The following is a 22,094-nucleotide window of genomic DNA, read 5'->3' as shown; positions in this document are numbered from 1 at the left end:
ACATGGTCTGTCCGGCACTGATATCCAGTTCTTGCGATCTCCTGCCAGACACTGGTTGACAAATCAGCGAACACAGGGCTTTACTATTCTAAAGCCTGTAAACTATACATGGTCTGTCCGGCACTGATATCCAGTTCTTGCGATCTCCTGCCAGACACTGGTTGAGACATCAGCGAACACAGGGCTTTACTATTCTAAAGCCTATAAACTGTACATGGTCTGTCCGGCACTGATATCCAGTTCTTGCGATCTCCTGCCAGACACTGGTTGAGACATCAGCGAACACAGGGCTTTACTATTCTAAAGCCTGTAAACTGTACATGGTCTGTCCGGCACTGATATCCAGTTCTGGCGATCAGCTGCCCGACATTGGTTGAGATATCAGCGAACACAGGGCTTTACTATTCTAAAGCCTGTAAACTGTACATGGTCTGTCCGGCACTGATATCCTGTTCTGGCGATCAGCTGCCCGACATTGGTTGAGACATCAGCGAACACAGGGCTTTACTATTCTAAAGCCTGTAAACTGTACATGGTCTGTCCGGCACTGATATCCAGTTCTGCGATCTCCTGCCAGACACTGGTTGAGACATCAGCGAACACAGGGCTTTACTATTCTAAAGCCTGTAAACTGTACTTCACGGTTGACTGTCCAACGCTCCAGCGACAGGAAGGTGATTCTGTGCTTGCAGAGATAGAATAGATATTCTGTGTGAGCCAGGGTCTTGGAATCTGATACAGGAATTTATTGTATATTATGTATAAAACATTTTGTATTCATTGTTACAGTATTGTTGTAAGGAAAATAGTTTAGGTTATAGATATTTGTACCATTGTCTTTGTCATACACAATTATGTGTCAGTACGACAGTTAAGTAAAATAAAATAAATAAAATGTTCACATAAAGTCGTTGGTTTATTAATTTTGTTACGTTAAAATACTTTTCACACTCGAAAAAACAGTGATTTTGATACTTTTAACTTAGATTTTTTGCTAACATCTAAAATCATTTCGATTTAAGTAATTAAACTAAATATATAGGTGTTTTCTTGGAAATACATGAAGATAGTGAAATAGTGCTGGAGAACTATTGTTATTGGAGATAATATCCCAAGGCTATCTTAATTATTCTGCTAGAAATCGTTCGGTTCAGAGAAACATCAATACGCTAATCAGTGTGCTGGGAAAACACTCACGTTACATATATATATATATATATATATATATCAAACAAATCAACCGGTTAGTGATTACTCGAATCCCGCCTCCTGCACTCTATGGAGGATGAATCCCGTGAGGTAATCAATATGATAATAGCATCTGGTACAGGATATTGTACATTGACTTCATACCTATTTTCAGTTCTTACATAACAAAGCATTACTTTGAAGTAAGAAACAATTAAACTCTAGATATTTGAAATGTAACAATCATATAAACAATAATCCCTTCTCTACATCTTTGTAGCCTGCTTCCCTTTATTCTCTTACTAATCTCTCAATGTTTACTTCATTTTGATATTCCATTGTAGACTATTCTCTTCTGACTTCTCATGAATATTCAGAGTTCTAGACTTTTGCCATCGTGGTGATTTCTCATCCTGCTTATACGGCAACTGCAATTTGGTTTTACTTACATTCATACCTCTGTCTCATTCTTACACTACAGCTTTTAAACAAGCATGGCATTCTACCATTCTCTATTTGGCCAATACTGAACTTGAGGAAAATATTTCCAAAGAAGCAGACACGCCATGTGAGGTCGGACCTTGGATATATCCGAAAGGACATTAGTGGCTGAATGATGTAAGGTGAACAGATGTAATGAGGAGAGCGAAACCGAGGTGTGAGTTCAAGGGTGGGATGGCTGACGGCCTCCCAGGTCTCCTTGCGACCTTCTATCCTCTGGCTGCCGCCTCCTGCTGCCACCTCCTGCAGCTATGCGGATACCCCTCCTAGCCATACTCATGCCTGTTAACTCGCGCATTGTCTTCTTCCTTCTTTATCACTTCGTTTGCTCAGAACCCACACACATCTCCAAATATGGTTATTCGGTGACGATAATTATTTTATAGTAAACTTTATAAAGTAAAGTGTCGTTCCACCGTCTTAGAATCCAAGCTTAATATTGGTTTAATTAATTACTTCTTAGGAATGCACCGTCCATTTTGTAATAATAATTAATATATTATTGTCACCACATTTCTCTGAAATCACTATTTTATGCTGTATTACACATTTCATAAAACTATACTTTTTGTTCATATCTACAAACAGATAAAGCTTTATTTGCCTCGAAGGTATTTAAATCTATGATTTAAACTATTGAGGAAAAAAGGATACCTTGATAATTTGATAAATTAGATTGTAATTTGATAAACTTTGGCTGTGACCCTCTTCAACTGCAGAATCATATTTTTAAAGTTACTTACAATCAAATCAAGTAATAAAAATAAAAATATAAACTATATTGTAAAAAATAGGCTTATATACACATTTTATCACATGAATAACTCATGCACCTACTTTGGACAATATACAGGCCCGACAACCTAATTAGTTTTGCATGTTGTAGGCTTTTTAGGCATTTGATCAATCTAGCAATCCATAACAATCTAGCAACCAAGAAAAATGTTTTTTACCACCAAAATGTTTGGACTATTTTGAACTGTTTTCAATTTTCTTGCTAGCTATTTTTGGTAGACAGTTTGATAATATATCAACTTATATATATATTTCTGAATGTATTTGTCCAGAGTGCCAGTCACCTCCCATTCGCCGCTCTCTCCAGGCGGAAATCAGCAAGTCTACATCACTGCATTACATGAAAGAACATTATTTCTTAAGAAGGACTTAAAAAAAGATTACTTCTTGAATCTACAGTGACTTCCCTAACAGAACAGAGTAGACTCTGTTGTAAAACGCCCCAAGGCCGACCATGTGCACATCTTACGTTATGTGCACAGTTTAGTTACGTTATCACATTTTCTATATAACACATTTGCATTAACTCCAGCACATCCTATAGTATCTCCAGTGACCCTGGAAGACTTTGGTCAAATCTTCCGTCTGATAAAAAGCAACATGAAATACAATACAGTGCAATCAAGTATAATTGATTATGACATCATACACGATGACTCGATTAGCATTCAGCTTACGTGATCAGAAGTTATATAATTTATACTGGAATTATTTTCGTTATTACTTTATGAAGACAAAGTTTCTATGGCATTGAGTCAGTGGTAAAAACTAAGCCGTTGAAATACATAACAACATGGAATGGCAGCAGAGTTTATAGATCTATGATTACTTCTAAAATATTCATGTTCGGACAATCCACGTTTGAAAACTTCAATGTGTACTCGCATTGCCTTTGGGTGTGGAGGAGGGACACGTGCATCACACTCATGTGAGGCGGGAAAACTAAATTGAATAATTTTATACATAAATAATTAATTGTCTATAAAAAAATTTAAACGAAAATACCTGTAATAAAACAATATTATATATTTTAGGGTGTACTCAGCAACTTCCAAGTTCTAAAATAAAATTCATTAGCTGTCGTAGATTGTTGGTCAATGCATTCTCTTGTTCATGATAGTAAGTGACCGGTGATTTGTGCAACACCTTAGCAGCAGGTGACTTTTATTAAGTTTATGGTTATTAGAACATTCTTATAGATTTTTCTTTTCAAAACCTTTTATTTAACGTAGAAGCCAATGACATTTCAGAATATAGTAAGTCAAAAATTTTTAAATTATCCAGGAATCTTCCATTCCATAATTTTAATTTGATAAATAATAATGACTTTGCATTATAGACATAGATTTGCTATGTTATTCACCTTTAGTTTTTATTCTGTAAATAATTTTCATTAAATTAGTTACGAGATATACACGTATCTTATTTAATTATTTGAATACCCCCATTCAACCTCTGTTCGAATTTAAATTCATCAAAAGCTTCAAGTAATAGTATAATATATTTGGAAAATGCAACTAGAATTTTCATAAATTCAGAAGTTTAGTTAAGGAAAGGACGACTTTTCGGGTATATTAATGCTATCTATTATGTTTTATGTTAATCTGATCATCTTCTGATCAGGCCCATTACCACCTAAACAAGTTATGCGATTACGGTCTCAGTCAATAAGGATGATAATATACTTCTCTGGTATCTAAATAGTATTTATGTGGAAAATCCCAAACATTTAGAAAATTTATTTTTTCTAATTAGGATATTGCCTTGTTCCATTGCGATTGTTTTAAAGGCAGAAGGAAGAATGATTTAATCTTCTTACTCTGTAATTATACAGGTGATAAGGGCTACATTAACTTCTTCAAGGTTTCTACATCAAAATTTATAAATCCGAGTGAAGTGGGTAAAATGGAAGAGCTTCAATAAGATCAACTTATACTACCAACAAATAACAAATAAAGGAGCCCCCGAATTTACATAACATTAGAACCCCCGAATTCCAATATTGCCTATGTATGTTTCTAATTAGTAATTCTACCTCCTTTCAGCTCAAGGCTAGCCTAGACACAAAATCCCATGCCATTGCTGAGGGTGGTATGGAAGTCAGATGACAAGATACCTGATTGCAAGGTACTAAATACCTGAACAATTCTCATAGTACGACCTACAAGTTGTTGTATTTCATAATTGTGACATCATTATTTTTCAAAACAAACTAATTATATTAATTATTACTTTTTATTTGTTCATATTCCTCAGTACTCTTAATTGATGCTTTATAAATGCTTAAAATATATTTGTTCTATTTCACATAAATTTAAAGTGATAATTACTATATATTCTCATTTGAGGAGTGTGATAGGTCTGTAATTTCTTGTCCCAACACGAGTACCAATCTACTAACGAGAGAACATGATACAGTCGTTAGGTTCCACGCTCGTTTTGCAAAGCAGTAGTGCGCTTTCTCTAATCAGCATTTAACACGGGAGTAAGTAAGTGGCACTGGGTGGGTTCTTATGTATGCTTGCCGTACAGCATTTGTCCACACACGTCTTAGAAAACTAGGCAAAGAACAAGGGATAATTTTTAAGTTTCACATACAGACCAATAAAAATAATATCAGAACTACATAGCCTGCTTCTTCTCTGACTCCGCTAATTCGCAATTATAAAATCATTCTCAAATTCTTCCAATTATTCAACGGCAACAAACCAATAATTAACCTACGAATAATTTGTGTTACTGCTATGAGTTATTCAAGGCCAAAAATAGCCTATAGTATACAACGCACATAGTACATTTAAAGTTCAAAACTTTTTTAGTACACAGAACAAAAACGAAAAAACTATAACAACAAAATAATACAAATCAGAAATAATGCAATTATTGGTTAGGTCTATTTCGGTATCGATCACATCCTTGCCAAAATGTTCTATTACTTAGGACGGCGAGTGCATTTGTCAAATCAAATTAGAACATGAACATTTTTAAAATTACCAAAATCCCAAAAAAGATACGTTGTGTTCATGTCCCAATTTTCACAAAATTGAACACTATTATTTATTGTTATTTTTTGTACAATGGTAGCATTGCAAAGGATTTTTCAGGCATTTGCCGTGGATAAGCGATACAAAAACGTCAATAAAACTGTTTCCAGATCTTCAGTCTGATCTCTTCCATAGGTAGATAACTAACATATCACGTCATAAGTAAAATCTGACGTCATTCAACTAACGTACAATATAGTTTTGTGTTAGGTAAGTTATTCACCTGAAGAAGAGATCAGATTGCAGATCTTAAAACGCAGTGTTACTGATTTCTTATATACCACTAAAGACTGCACATGAAATTTTCTCCAGTTTTTTTCTCCAGGAAACAGTCAAAAACGTTCAAAACTGAACCTTTCAAATATATAAATAATATCTGAAATATAATATATACTGTGGACATTTATTGTGCATTCAGAAAATCTTAATTATATTTTAATATTATTGGTTGCCATTCTGTTATTAATATCAGAGTAATTGTCAACTCAGTAAACTTATTAATACATATCGTAGTGAAATGACTAATAGTGTTATCTATTTTTATTCTCTTCGGGGAACGTTTCTTAATGACCTTTGACTAGAAAATCCTAGGGGAAAATTCAAATGACACCACCATAACCAGCTAGTATATTAATCATTTAAGCAAAATAATAAAACACCATATATTTAAGGTTCCATTTAAATTATTGCACATATTAGTCCAGAACTCAATATAAGTAAACAGCCGATAAATAGTTGAAAAATATTTCTACATTTCTAGATGAAATTTTTAGTTTACTATTTCAATCGAATTAAAATGTAAACTGGCTTATACCCTATCGAGGTGTAAATAACTGTTCAAATAGCTCTGCTGAGCGACTAAAAATAATCGTAAACCACAAATTACCCTGAAACTTTCATACCTCTCTGTTGGCCTTCGAGGTAATACGGAGGACTAAGCTTTAATTTTAGTTGCGTAACCCGGCGTCACAAAATTAGAATCTTGCTTCACACGAGACACGATCCTCTAATAGCCGGAAGAGACGATTTCAGATGTACTGAGAGGCAATCCGGTGTAACCACTATGGGCGGTTCAAAGGTAAAATGTGACGCGTTCGAAGTCAATGTGCATAAGGAGAGGGAGATATCGGTTATTACGCTTCTTTAATGAATCAGTAACTTCCTCGACATATTATTATTAATAAACTGCAAATTGGCTGTTGTACATGCATCTTAGCTGTGGAGATATCACTTAGATAGAACTACGGGGATATCTCCAGCCAACACCGCAGTGCCCGTGATCAAACTCCATATACATCAGAAAACACTTGGTTTCCATTATTTATTCAATTAACCAACTAATTTATCATTTTTTTAAAATTGATCTTTCTACAATTCTCAACAAATGATTACTTATCACGTAGAAGGAGTGTGGAAGCTGACTGCATTACGTTCTGTCGCTAGTAGATTGGTACTTGTGTTGGAACAAGCAATTACAGACCTATCGAACTCGTACACACGTTCTAGACTTATCTCGTAGAAGGAGTGTGGAAGCTGACTGCATTATGTTCTGTCGCTAGTAGATTGGTACTTGTGTTGGAACAAGCAATTACAGACCTATCGAACTCGTACACACGTTCTAGACTTATCTCGTAGAAGGAGTGTGGAAGCTGACTGCATTACGTTCTGTCGCTAGTAGATTGGTACTTGTGTTGGAACAAGCAATTACAGACCTATCGAACTCGTACACACGTTCTAGACTTATCTCGTAGAAGGAGTGTGGAAGCTGACTGCATTACGTTCTGTCGCTAGTAGATTGGTACTTGTGTTGGAACAAGCAATTACAGACCTATCGAACTCGTACACACGTTCTAGACTTATCTCGTAGAAGGAGTGTGGAAGCTGACTGCATTACGTTCTGTCGCTAGTAGATTGGTACTTGTGTTGGAACAAGCAATTACAGACCTATCGAACTCGTACACACGTTCTAGACTTATCTCGTAGAAGGAGTGTGGAAGCTGACTGCATTACGTTCTGTCGCTAGTAGATTGGTACTTGTGTTGGAACAAGCAATTACAGACCTATCGAACTCGTACACACGTTCTGTAATTATCAGTTTAAATTTATATGGGATGATTTTTTAAATTAAAAGGTTAAACAACATTTATTATTATGAGGACTAAGGAACTTAAACTAATTTTAAAAAAACTATTAAGATTACATTAATATAACAAGTTTCGTTTGATAATAACGATGGCACAATTATGAAATCCAATTACTTGTAGGTTGTATTTCGAGGATTGTAGAAATATGGCATATTAATTGATTATATTAACGTTTTTAAGAAAATAAACTATATAAACTCTTTGCAAATGTCTTATTGTCTTCTTATAGAAAGCCGCCGTCTTATCCCTTCAATACGGTGAAAGTTTTAATGTAAATTAAATTAACAATCACTAAGGAATAAATTATTTCAGCTATCAAGGCAATTAGCTTCTCCATTACACGCATGCTTAATTGATGATTAACTGAAGTAAGATACAGAATTACATATAGCAATGTTTTAAGTTAGCAGTTAGAAGACGGATTCATCCCTTTTAGTTTACTCATTAAGACCAATAAAAGTGTTGCGCTAGTTAAATGGATTTCGTAATCAGTTAATTAGGAACTCATTCTGGAATAGATTTAAAATAAACCCCCCTTCCTGGTGAAACCTGTTTGAAGGTTTTTTTAGGGAAATTGGCTTTCTCTCCACAACAACTAAAGTGTCTCATTAAACGAAGGAAATCAAAACCCTGTCTCGGATTTTCTTAATAAGAACTCTTTCCATTTTCTGCCCAGTAGAATTGCCTCGAAGAAGAATAGATAAATAAATACAATTTATTGAACCAAACTTTTCAGCCATTTAAAAATATTAATTTAGCCGAATGGAAATACTCAATTTACTATTGTAATTAATTATCCTACAGAAATTTGGAGAAAACATAAATATAACCCTGGAGAGTCAGTAGAAGTGTGACGACGACATTTCATAGTTTTCCCCTATCATTACCATACCACCTCCATAGATGTCATAGCGACTAAACAATCGCAGCCATAGACGTAGTCATGTGACATTTGCTGTGCTGAAAGGTTACAGTCCCCGTAGTAAATATAACCCTGAAGAGTCAGTAGAAGTGTGACGACGACATTTCATAGTTTTCCCCTATCATTACCATACCACCTCCATAGATGTCATAGCGACTAAACAATCGCAGCCATAGACGTAGTCATGTGACATTTGCTGCGCTGAAAGGTTACAGTCCCCGTAGTAAATATAACCCTGAAGAGTCAGTAGAAGTGTGACGACGACATTTCATAGTTTTCCCCTATCATTACCATACCACCTCCATAGATGTCATAGCGACTAAACAATCGCAGCCATAGACGTAGTCATGTGACATTTGCTGCGCTGAAAGGTTACAGTCCCCGTAGTAAATTGATGTTAGGAAAGTGTTTGCTTGGGACGTGTTTTGGCAATTAATTTTGTCCCTTGTGCAACGCTCTGGAGATGCCTTGCTATACAATAGAGGTGGGAGGGCGATGTGCTCTTGTGCTCTGGCAGGTTCCGTACCACCAGGCTCTGGCCCTAGAATCGCTTTATATCCATACAGCGTATCCTGATAAACACTTGGTATTTGTTACGTACATCAACTTATAGACCAATCCCTATCGTAAATATTTGAAAAAAATTACTTATTGTAATTATCAATTTAAATGTATTATGATAATGATAAATAAATTAAATACAAATGAAATATGATAAATGAATTAAAATTTATAATCGACTCCACCTTTATATGATTAGATGCATTTAAACTCAACGCATCTAATTATATATAGCTGAATTTGATCACTTTTTGTGTCACTGATTCATTAAAATAAAAGATTTGGTATTTCTATGTAAGCTTTATATTTTAAATTTGGTGCATTTTTACAGTACGTACTACGTAACTGAAGCAGTCTGAAAATTATACATCATGAACCTATATTTACAATAATTGGCCTACATACGTGTAAAAATTTAAACACTGCTTAAAAGTCGATAAAATAAACATCGATTAAAAAAGTTTCAGAAAAATATTTTAAGGTCCCAAAAAGCAATTTCAGATTTTAGAAAACTAAATTTAACATTTTTCTTCGGTGAAAACATTCTAAATTCTCAAAGTAACCTCAAAAATAATGAGGCAATGAACCCAAACGTAAGGTGATACTGTTAAATTACTTTTAGTTTTACAATCTCATTCTTAGTCGCACGCACCAAGAACTTTTGTCTCAGAAAAAAGGGTGTAAAAATTTAATATCTTTTTGGCTTAATCGTTATTAAAAAAAATTGAAGTCGTATAGGTGTAATTTTAAAGATAACAATGTGTGATATTTATTTTATTACCTTATGGAACAATTAGACTGGGAGTTCTGTCACTGCTATTAATTTGAAAATGTAGCCATTCGAGTTTATATTTTATTTATTTAATCTAATGTGACGCTTGCACTTAAAATGTTAAAATTGTGAACATGCAATGTTAAATAGGCTACTTTTTATTTAAATAAATAAGTTATTTATTGAACATAAGGTTATTGAATACTCAGATTTGCTTTATATGAGGCTACAACAAAGATCTAATTTAGTGTACATTTTCACCATTAAAAAAATGATATACCTTCTATTGTCAAATAACCAATAATATTTTTCCAAACTAACATAAACGGTCGTGATATTAAAATCTTTAATTTAATAAATATGCCTATAAACTCCTCCAGGATGTAGTTTTTGTTGTAATATTAACTTTTAATTAGGCTACTTTGTACTAGTGTACTTAAATGTTTTGTAAGCTTAAGCTTGAAATCTTAAGAGGTGTGGAAACTAAATAACAAAAGTTCTTGTTCCCAAAATATTACACGGACGAGAGGCCGAAGTGTTTATTAATGAGGCTGTCTGATGAACTTACCATAATTTGTGGAAGTACTAAGTGCATGATGTGTGGGGTAGGAGTAAATATTGCGGCAGGAACCGTGTTCACATATCGGCTTCATGTTACACAAGCCTACATGGACACAGCGGGCTCTGCCTGCATAAGTTAAACCTGAGCCGGACAAATCTGGAGTTTATCACTTGCAGTTATTGCGAGCTGTCGACTCCAAAACGAAATGTATATCTCCATAATCTTTGTCTCGAGTAGTTTACATCCACTGATACCTCAACTTATGGACAACAACTTTTTTCCCACATTTTCAAATGGGTACGGTTTTGGATATGGGGTCATAATCGGTATTGATACGAAACAATTCTCAAAGATTCTTTAATGAGGGAGTTTTAATAAGAAGATTTATCTGGCATTGATATAATCCAAATTCAATGAACAAACTCTCTTATTAACCATTTACCTTAAAACCTGACGTTTTGTTGCTAGTCCGAGGGTGGGGGGAGGAGAGGGCACTGATGAGTAATTTGACCGAAGTCGGATGGCAACCTTTAGCTGATAATTTCACTCACATTATACAACTTGCAGTTCGTAATCTCGCATAAATGAGGCCAGATGAGGAAGCTGCCTTCATTTCACTGTAATAGACGGTTGTCGTTCTGCGGAATCTGCCGCCCAAGGTTGCGGTGGCAGACACCCTTGCGAGCTTCACATCCTTGTTGTTGGAGAGCAGACGTTCCTACGTCGGCTTCACGTCTTTTATTGGACCAAAAGCTCACTTAAATTTTGTATAGTTACATGGGCGCAATGTTTTAATTACCAACAAATTTAAACCGATAAACAAGTTTTTGTTCAAAAGACCGTTACTCACTACATAGAGTAAAAGTCATGAATGTTAACATAGTGTACCTTAATTTATGTTTGGCTTTGGTCATTTCGCAATAAATGTCTCAGAGTAACGCCAAAAAGAGCAAACAAAACAGTTTGGCTTCATTCTTTTTGGGATATTAATATAGACTCTTTAATTAAAATTTGCTCAAGATAACTTTAAGGAAATGTTGTTTTAAAAGTTTATCCTTAAAAAACTTAACGGCCTTATTCAGTTAAATAAACATAAATAAAAATTTGCATTGTATAAGAACATATCATTAAGTTTTCGTGAACTTGGCTAAGAAATTTCCCTTACGGAAGAAATCTATCGATAGCCAAACTAAAACTGTGAGCAACGAAAGAATTTTAAAAATGGTTATGATTGACTATCTCAGGGAAAATTTAAAAATCAACTTTACACAACATTGAGCTGTTTTATCATAATACAAAATTGTGTATTACCTCATATTATGAGTAAACTGTTCTGTGTAAATTACAATAATATGGAATGATATTTAGAAAACACCCTCTTCTGTCACTTATTGAAGATTGTTTTCATGTATATTTTAATGAAAACGTTAGATCTTTTGACATCTGGATATTTTTTTTTATTTGTGATGTTCAAGCCTACATCGTTCAGGTGCTTACTTAGTTACACAGTAAGCAACCGCACAGCTGCTACTGGGTGGATACAGGTAATCTCGAGGTAAGGTCGCGGGCGAAACCCGACGAAGGACGATCAGAATCTCGCCATTAGCCAGGCGCATCCTCAGGGAAAGTCATGTCGGCTCAGTGTTAGTGTTGTACACCTGTTCTGTGGCTTCTCACTAAACTGTCTGTCATTGCGATGAGTGATGAGTGGCTATAGTAGAGTTGGTGCATGACTCACTGACTCATCTCCTCTTGTGTTTGGAGATTTCCTGGTAGCGTTATACGATCGTATGGTTATAGTGCGTGCTCCACCTTTTGGCGGCGTGTAAGCAAAATACTGCCTCGTAACTTCAATTTTCTGGTCCATAATTGAGGAGTAACATCCATCAGGAAACAGGGACAAAATAAATAACTATTAACCATCCCGTCTCCGGGAAGAAGCGTGCACCAATCATGGGATATATCTACTTAGAAAACCGACTTCTGGTCAAGGCCAGCTTGAGGAAAACTTGTTGTGTGAGGAAATATTCTTATAAATGATAACCGAGTTTGATTTCATGTGGGCTTAAACCGATTCAATCCAACATATCTTATAAATAATTGTATGTGCAGTTACAAAATATTTTGTTTCTACGATGCATTTAAAACTGAACATTTAGGTGATCATGCATTACCTAGAATTGCAATTACAAAAGCTATCAATGAGTTACATATATAATGCAATTGTATAACATAGTAAATGAGCAATAAATAAATAAACCGATACAACAGGGTTTAGAAGGACTCGACCGATCGTAACGAAATAGGTAACGCACGGACAGACAGAAGAACATACATTTATATAACATAGTAAATGAGCAATAAATAAATAAACCGATACAACGATACAACAGTAGAAGATACAAACAGGTTAGAAGGACTCGACCGATCGTAACGAAAGAGGTAACTCGACCGATCGTTTTATATAACATAGTAAATGAGTAATAAATAAATAAACCGATACAACAGGGTTTAGAAGGACTCGACCGATCGTAACGAAATAGGTAACGCACGACAGACAGAAGAACATACAATTTATATAACATAGTAAATGAGCAATAAATAAATAAACCGATACAACAGGGTATAGAAGGACTCGACCGATCGTAACGAAAGAGGTAACGCACGGACAGACAGAAGAACATACCAATTATATAACATAGTAAAATGAGCAATAAATAAATAAACCGATACAACAGGGTATAGAAGGACTCGACCGATCGTAACGAAAGAGGTAACGCACGGACAGACAGAAGAACATACAATTATATAACATAGTAAATGAGCAATAAATAAATAAACCGATACAACAGGGTATAGAAGGACTCGACCGATCGTAACGAAATAGGTAACGCACGGACAGACAGAAGAACATACATTTATATAACATAGTAAATGAGCAATAAATAAATAAACCGATACAACAGGGTATAGAAGGACTCGACCGATCGTAACGAAAGAGGTAACGCACGGACAGACAGAAGAACATACAATTATATAACATAGTAAATGAGCAATAAATAAATAAACCGATACAACAGGGTATAGAAGGACTCGACCGATCGTAACGAAAGAGGTAACGCACGGACAGACAGAAGAACATACAATTATATAACATAGTAAATGAGCAATAAATAAATAAACCGATACAACAGGGTATAGAAGGACTCGACCGATCGTAACGAAAGAGGTAACGCACGGACAGACAGAAGAACATACAATTATATAACATAGTAAATGAGCAATAAATAAATAAACCGATACAGCAGGGTTTAGAAGGACTCGACCGATCGTAAACGAAAGAGGTAACGCACGGACAGACAGAAGAACATACAATTATATAACATAGTAAATGAGTAATAAATAAATAAACCGATACAACAGGGTATAGAAGGACTCGACCGATCGTAACGAAATAGGTAACGCACGGACAGACAGAAGAACATACAATTTATATAACAATAGTAAATGAGCAATAAATAAATAAACCGATACAACAGGGTATAGAAGGACTCGACCGATCGTAACGAAAGAGGTAACGCACGGACAGACAGAAGAACATACAATTTATATAACATAGTAAATGAGCAATAAATAAATAAACCGATACAACAGGGTATAGAAGGACTCGACCGATCGTAACGAAATAGAGGTAACGCACGGACAGACAGAAGAACATACAATTATATAACATAGTAAATGAGCAATAATAAATAAACCGATACAACAGGGTATAGAAGGACTCGACCGATCGTAACGAAAGAGGTAAACGCACGGACAGACAGAAGAACATACAATTATATAACATAGTAAATGAGCAATAAATAAATAAACCGATACAACAGGGTTAGAAGGACTCGACCGATCGTAACGAAAGAGGTAACGCACGGACAGACAGAAGAAACATACAATTTATATAACATAGTAAATGAGCAATAAATAAATAAACCGATACAACAGGGTTTAGAAGGACTCGACCGATCGTAACGAAAGAGGTAACGCACGGACAGACAGAAGAACATACAATTATATAACATAGTAAATGAGCAATAAATAAATAAACCGATACAACAGGGTTTAGAAGGACTCGACCGATCGTAACGAAAGAGGTAACGCACGGACAGACAGAAGAACATACAATTATATAACATAGTAAATGAGCAATAAATAAATAAACCGATACAACAGGGTTTAGAAGGACTCGACCGATCGTAACGAAAGAGGTAACGCACGGACAGACAGAAGAACATACAATTATATAACATAGTAAATGAGTAATAAATAAATAAACCGATACAACAGGGTTTAGAAGGACTCGACCGATCGTAACGAAAGAGGTAACGCACGGACAGACAGAAGAACATACAATTATATAACATAGTAAATGAGTAATAAATAAATAAACCGATACAACAGGGTTTAGAAGGACTCGACCGATCGTAACGAAAGAGGTAACGCACGGACAGACAGAAGAACATACAATTATATAACATAGTAAATGAGTAATAAATAAATAAACCGATACAACAGGGTTTAGAAGGACTCGACCGATCGTAACGAACGAAAGTAACGCACGGACAGACAGAAGAACATACAATTATATAACATAGTAAATGAGCAATAAATAAACAAACCGATACAACAGGGTATAGAAGGACTCGACCGATCGTAACGAAAGAGGTAACGCACGGACAGACAGAAGAACATACAATTATATAACATAGTAAATGAGTAATAAATAAACAAACCGATACAACAGGGTATAGAAGGACTCGACCGATTGTAACGAAAGAGGTAACGCACGGACAGACAGAAGAACATACAATTATATAACATAGTAAATGAGTAATAAATAAACAAACCGATACAACAGGGTATAGAAGGACTCGACCGATTGTAACGAAAGAGGTAACGCACGGACAGACAGAAGAACATACAATTATATAACATAGTAAATGAGTAATAAATAAACAAACCGATACAACAGGGTATAGAAGGACTCGACCGATTGTAACGAAAGAGGTAACGCACGGACAGACAGAAGAACATACAATTATATAACATAGTAAATGAGTAATAAATAAATAAACCGATACAACAGGGTATAGAAGGACTCGACCGATCGTAACGAAAGAGGTAACGCACGGACAGACAGAAGAACATACAATTATATAACATAGTAAATGAGTAATAAATAAACAAACCGATACAACAGGGTATAGAAGGACTCGACCGATTGTAACGAAAGAGGTAACGCACGGACAGACAGAAGAACATACAATTATATAACATAGTAAATGAGTAACAAATAAATAAACCGATACAACAGGGTATAGAAGGACTCGACCGATCGTAACGAAAGAGGTAACGCACGGACAGACAGAAGAACATACAATTATATAACATAGTAAATGAGTAATAAATAAATAAACCGATACAACAGAAGAACGGGTTGTCCTTTGGGCCTTTGACAACAAAATCAACAACACTCATTTTTGACCAAGAGGTCCTATGTACCAAATTTAAAGTTTCCATGTCCTTTCTCTCAGGAGTTTTCACACAAACAGACAGATCGATACTTGTATTCACCTTTTAAACATAACTTCAATAGAGTTCTTCATATATCCCAAGTTTCCGGAAACAAAGACTTGTCGAAAGTTGCATGAGATTCTCTCTAGGATCTTTTAATCAAAAGGCGGACCGACGCCGACGTACATACAGATGGACACCGACACGATTCCAAGAAGACATTGTCGGTTTCCCAGTAAAATATTCAATCCAGTTTATCCACCCGTTTCAAACAGATCTCTCTTTGGCACATAATTCTCCTTTTGATCTTTGTCGTAACACAAGTTACACAGTCTGCTCGATGCTGGAAGTATCTCCCTCTCGCTCCAACCCGCGATATTACCAGCCTCACGAGATGTATCATCACTTAATTATTTAATTCCACTGAGTTCGCCAAAGTCGGTTTACTTGCTGTATTCGAGTAGTTGTAGTGTGTAGATGAAAATTAAGTTTCTTATAGAGTTTTATTTGTAATACCTTTTATTTAATGTAGAAATAAATGTCATTTCAAATATAGGAAGTCAACAAAGTATTGACAATTATTCAGCATTCTCCATATCTTCTTTTATAATTAACTTGCAATATCCTCCAGTTTTCTAGCTCACATTCTAGTCCAACATCTTCGACCACTAGGACAAGGCACTCTCTCATTATATACTTATATATGAGTATTAAAACAAGAAAATACACAACGGCTTATGATTTTGTTGTTTAACAGTATTTAAAAATCTAAAAATTAAAATATTCCATTAATTTTAAAACGAAAAATTAGGTCATAAAAGTGTTTGAGATTTAACATTCTTCTTAAGGAGCTAAAATCTAGATCCAAATTCAAATCTACAAAAACACTCAAGCGTGATTTGAGGAATGCTTCTTGGGTCTAGGGAGTGTTTTTTAAATACTTGTGATCACGGTCTTCATGAGTTCTTATTCTTCAACAAAACGATGGTGATACAGATAGCAGTTAATGATAAATTCCGAAAGAACCAAGGAAATACGGTCATCCCATAAATACATAGTGAAACATCACATAGACATGTAAACAGAAACACTCAAATGGTCCAGCGTGATTTGAAGAATGCTTGGATCAATTTATTCCTACATGAAAAATTATTTTTATATGGTTAATTTACTACATATTTTGAAAAAGTTTCTTTCATTAGATCACACTCTAGAGCCAGAAGTTTAAGCTCTGAATTTTATGGTTCTTACATCGAGAAAGTATAAGAAAAGTCTAGCTTAGCAACTCAAATATCATTATTATAATATTTTTTTAACTCCTCTTAAATGTTTACAACTCAACTAGTATAGAACCAATAAATTAGATTGGTCTCATATATTAAAACTTGTTTGAAACATAATCACTAGTAAATACCTGCGTTGATGTCTCCATACAGGGGGTGATCCCTAACCACAAAGAAACAATAAACTCATCTGACAAGGTTATACTTTCAATATTCGTATGGTATTAGAATACATTGTAAATTTTGTGCATTTTCATTACAAAAATTCATATAAAAAGTTGTTTAAACATTCGCACTAGTTACTTTCACCCAATTCTAAGACAGGGCGAAACCCTCGGAATTCTACTTATTATATTATTTGATCGGCAAAAGTGTTTTATTACTATTATTTTTTTTATCTTTTATTTTTTTAAGTGTCTACTAGTATTGTAAAAATTACAGAACGTTTAAACCTGACGTTATACATTACCTGCTTGGTTAATATGTCATGCTTTTAAGTTTAAGTTTAAGAAATTTTGACTATCGCTTAGGTTTTCTGGTTCACTCCGCAGCGAAAAATTGCCATCACAGTTCAAAACCAGACATAATTTAGCTCCTCTGTGGAGAGCCACGACTGGAGACGGACCACTGAAGAGGTCTCTATCTCCTGTTGACTGAAGATCGCTCTTACAGTGAGGCTAAAATGTTTCAAATGTGTCATCAATGTTACGACGCTGTGTGAACCGGAAACCTTAGATATTAGCCACGACATCGCCTCGTAAACTTAGATTTAATACTAGACATTGTTGTTGCAGTTAGAACCCAATTTGAACCTATTCCCAGATAAAGCCCCCACTCACATAGTTTAAGGTTAGAGAAGTCAATGCGATAGTTAATTCTCGTATTTCATCGCAGCATATTAGATGAATACAAACTTTCGATTTACGTAATCCGCATTACTAATTATAAAAATCTAGAAAAATTTCTTTGTGTTAAATCAATTCCTCTAGATCACTTAATGTTGTATAGTTTTTTATCACATTTTTCAAACACTTGTACGTTTAATTAATAATACTAAAAAAGGACGTGCACATTTACCTTCCAACAATGAAATTATGAGGCTATGTATTTTCCATACTTAAAGGAATGATATTAATTTAATGAATATAACGACCAATTTATAGTTAAATATTGGTTCTTATATGGCATAATTAGAGTTATTTGGTTGTCTGAGTCAAAAATTCCCCAGTTTTATGGGACAAAATGAAGAATACCTGTTGTTCAATATTGATTGTAACTTGAAGCGAGAATTTGAACGGATAACTTTGTGTGGAAAGCCTTAATTGCAACGTTTAAGACTAAATTGCAATGTAGTAATAAGCCAGTGACACAACGATATCCCCGATGGTGCAAACGTGTTTACAAACCTCGGCTGGTGCGGGCGTGGGGACCCAGTGAACCAGCCAGGCACTCGCAATACTGGTTAGATATTCATTTAACATATTTTCATTGTTAACCATAGTCTTACATCTCTGGCGCTAAAACATTGTTCAAACAATAGAGTTTTACACAGAATAATATTAAGTGATGCTGTTTAATTTGTTTAATCACTCCAAATTACTCAATTATTACAAAGATATTGAACACAATTTTAACTTCACAATAACTACGAAATTAATTTTAGGGATGGAGTCTCGTGATTAGTCTAGGTTTTATTATATTACCTAGTATCATATCATATTGATATGATTACTTATGAGTTCTTCACAAATGAAAATAAAACAAAAACAGGTACCAGCATGTACAGACGATATGTAATATATCTACTAGAGGAGACCCCAGCTCGTTTCCCCTGATCAGGTCCATCACACGCACAGAGGCCGGTAGACGATTGTTGTTTTAAGTCACGAACAATTCCAGCAGATGGAGTTATTTTTTATCAACATATGAAACCTTTGCTCACTGCTAAATTTGCATATAATCCGCTATAATATACAGTAATATTACACTAAAATGACCATTATTAAATATAATTTATGATTCCATTGAGCATCGACATAATGACTAAATGGTTTTAGATTTACTTTGAGCCTATAACGAACGAAATGGTATCCTTCAACATACGTTTTACAATCATTATGTTTAGTTCCATTAAAATTGCTTTCATTAATATAATAATTATAATTTAATATAATTTGATTGCTTTAGTTCTAATTCGATTTAGGCTTTTAGGTTAATTATGAAGAAGGATTAAAGCAATAACTCAGTAAAGATTGAAAGGTTTAATTGATATACTAGAACGAGAACGAAATACACTACAAATGTTATCAGTAATGTTATCAGTTGTCAGTTAGACTTACAGCGTACTGGTAACGGAACGTAGTATACATTGTAGAAACGTTGGAATTGTAATTTAAATGTATACGTAAACCAACTATCTGTAGTAGTACATAAACAGATTCCATTTAAGACAATTAAGTTTTAGAAAGTGGGGTTACAACATAATTCCAACTTCATGTTGAGGTAAATAAAACTAAAATCTATAAGTGCATAGTTACCAAATATAGAGTACGGTAGGTCAACCACACAGGTATATTGTTTAAATGATTTCGTTTGTTTTAAATATCGTATTAAAGATAAAGATCTAATCAATTATCAATTAAGGCTTAGGTTACATACCTAAGACTACAGTTTAAGACGAATATGAATGCAATATGATTGTTGATCAAGTAACGGGTGAAAGAGTAAACTTTCATTAAGGCTTACGTTACATACCTAAGCCCACAGTTTAAGACGAACATGAATGCAATATGATTGTTGATCAAGTAACGGGTGAAATAGTAAACTTTCATTAAGGCTTACGTTACATACCTAAGCCCACAGTTTAAGACGAACATGAATGCAATATGATTGTTGATCAAGTAACGGGTGAAATAGTAAACTTTCATTAAGGCTTACGGTTACATACCTAAGCCCACAGTTTAAGACGAACATGAATGCAATATGATTGTTGATCAAGTAACGGGTGAAAGAGTAAACTTTCATTAAGGCTTACGTTACATACCTAAGCCCACAGTTTAAGACGAACATGAATGCAATATGATTGTTGATCAAGTAACGGGTGAAAGAGTAAACTTTCATTAAGGCTCCTCATTGAATGTTTCTTGGTGTTACTTATAGCTCATCAACTAATTTATAAAGTAACCAAGCAAAGATACAGCTTAGCGGGGATACCGAACTAAAAGGATTTCGGTCTTTGCTGTATTTCGTAGATTGGTAAACCAGTTTTTAATATGATTTCATCCCTTTTCCACCCAAGGAGGGTCTGGACATTTCTAAAAGGGTCTTTAGCTTCAGACAGGTTAGTGCGACCTTCGGGTGAAACATTCCCACCCTTTAAAATGTTTTCCATCGCGACCCATTGCCATCAGCAAATGTGTTAAACTTAGTAATCTCCCAAGGAAGTTAATCAAACCAGTTCTAATTACATTTCAGTAACCAGTTGTGTTTGTTAGGTTATATATTCAGCGTTGTTTGATCAAACTTCGGCAATGATCTAAGTCCTAATAAGGCGCCTCTCCATGTGTTGGATCCACCATTGGACTTAAATATATCTAACGTTATTATAAAATATTAAAACTTTCCAAAATCGCACTTTCATACACGATTCAACTTCTGTTAGCACATAGACATTTATAAACATTTTCAATAAATAAAACCTCTATAAAATTATTTATGAGAAAGTTTTATTTCGCGTTATATTTTTAAATATTAAGCTTTTATAAATTCTCAGCAAAACTTTGTTAATTCTTTCTCTTGTTTGTTTATTTAATCTTCTTTTCCAAATCACCACCCGTGAAAAAGAAAAACATTTACATTTAATGTGTTTTTATTTAGTATGTTTCAACTGTTCATTGGTTGATTTGCTATTCTAAACAGCAACAAAAACATAAACAATCCAGAATTAGGTTCAGTTTAAGATCTCTTGACTGAAGATAACGAAGCCGAAATACCTTGCAATTTTTACTGTTTGCTGCATATACCGGAAATTTAGGGTTGGTATAACTATAAATTTTGATATAACTTTAACAACAATAAACTATTTCGATTACAATATTCACTCTAAGTCTGTTACAGTTGTAACTTCATGTGTAATATATGTAGTGGATTACAAACCATAACTGTTATCAGTAATGAAGTGTTATCAGATAGACTTACAGCAGGAAGGATGACAGAACGTCCATGTTTGTTCACTGCGCGCACATCACTGTCTGCTCCTGCAGAGCGATCCTACTCCTGCAGAGCGATCCTGCTCCTCCTCCCCCACCGTCGTCAACCTTCACCATCCATGTCTCACTGCAGGCGTGAGGCGTGGGCAATTTGCCATTTACTTGAGTTAATTCCACCTCAGTTGACATCATGCTAATCTGTCACATTAATAAGTGAGGTATTTGCCGTGAAACTGGTGTTCTGCTGTACAGCTTATAGAGAAGTGAGAAACAAATGTGAACATTTGAAACAACTAAAAAGTAATTAGATTTTAAATATTAAACACAGACAACTACAGGGTTGCTTGAAACAACTAAACATTAAACTATGAATGTGTAATGTTCAGCAACATTAAACAACCTGCTACAATGTGTCCCACTGCTGATCCCAAACATGTTTCAATTCTTCTTATTTAGCTTTGTACTTTAATCTTTTTGAATGCAATTTATTGATTTGTATTAAACAGTACTACTACAATACAACAGAGTCATCACTACTGATGGTGT

At 34.7% G+C, this 22,094-nt stretch overlaps 1 protein-coding gene across 1 annotated transcript in view; it reads right to left on the bottom strand.

The window, feature by feature from the left end:
* The window catches only part of LOC124355484, a 109,682-nt gene extending 88,072 nt beyond the window's left edge, over positions 1-21,610 (bottom strand). Inside the window, exon 1 of the mRNA XM_046806638.1 lies at positions 21,538-21,610. Coding sequence (XP_046662594.1) covers positions 21,538-21,563 — 26 coding nt within the window. The 5' untranslated portion in view covers positions 21,564-21,610. The remainder of the gene's footprint in view (positions 1-21,537) is intronic.
* Between the last annotated feature and the right edge of the window lie 484 nt (positions 21,611-22,094).

This window comes from Homalodisca vitripennis, chromosome 1 (assembly GCF_021130785.1).
Source record: "Homalodisca vitripennis isolate AUS2020 chromosome 1, UT_GWSS_2.1, whole genome shotgun sequence".
In the NCBI taxonomy this organism is placed as follows: domain Eukaryota; kingdom Metazoa; phylum Arthropoda; class Insecta; order Hemiptera; family Cicadellidae; genus Homalodisca; species Homalodisca vitripennis.
The sequence above is the reverse complement of the archived record's forward strand: the minus strand, read 5'-3'. Positions and strand labels throughout refer to the sequence as shown.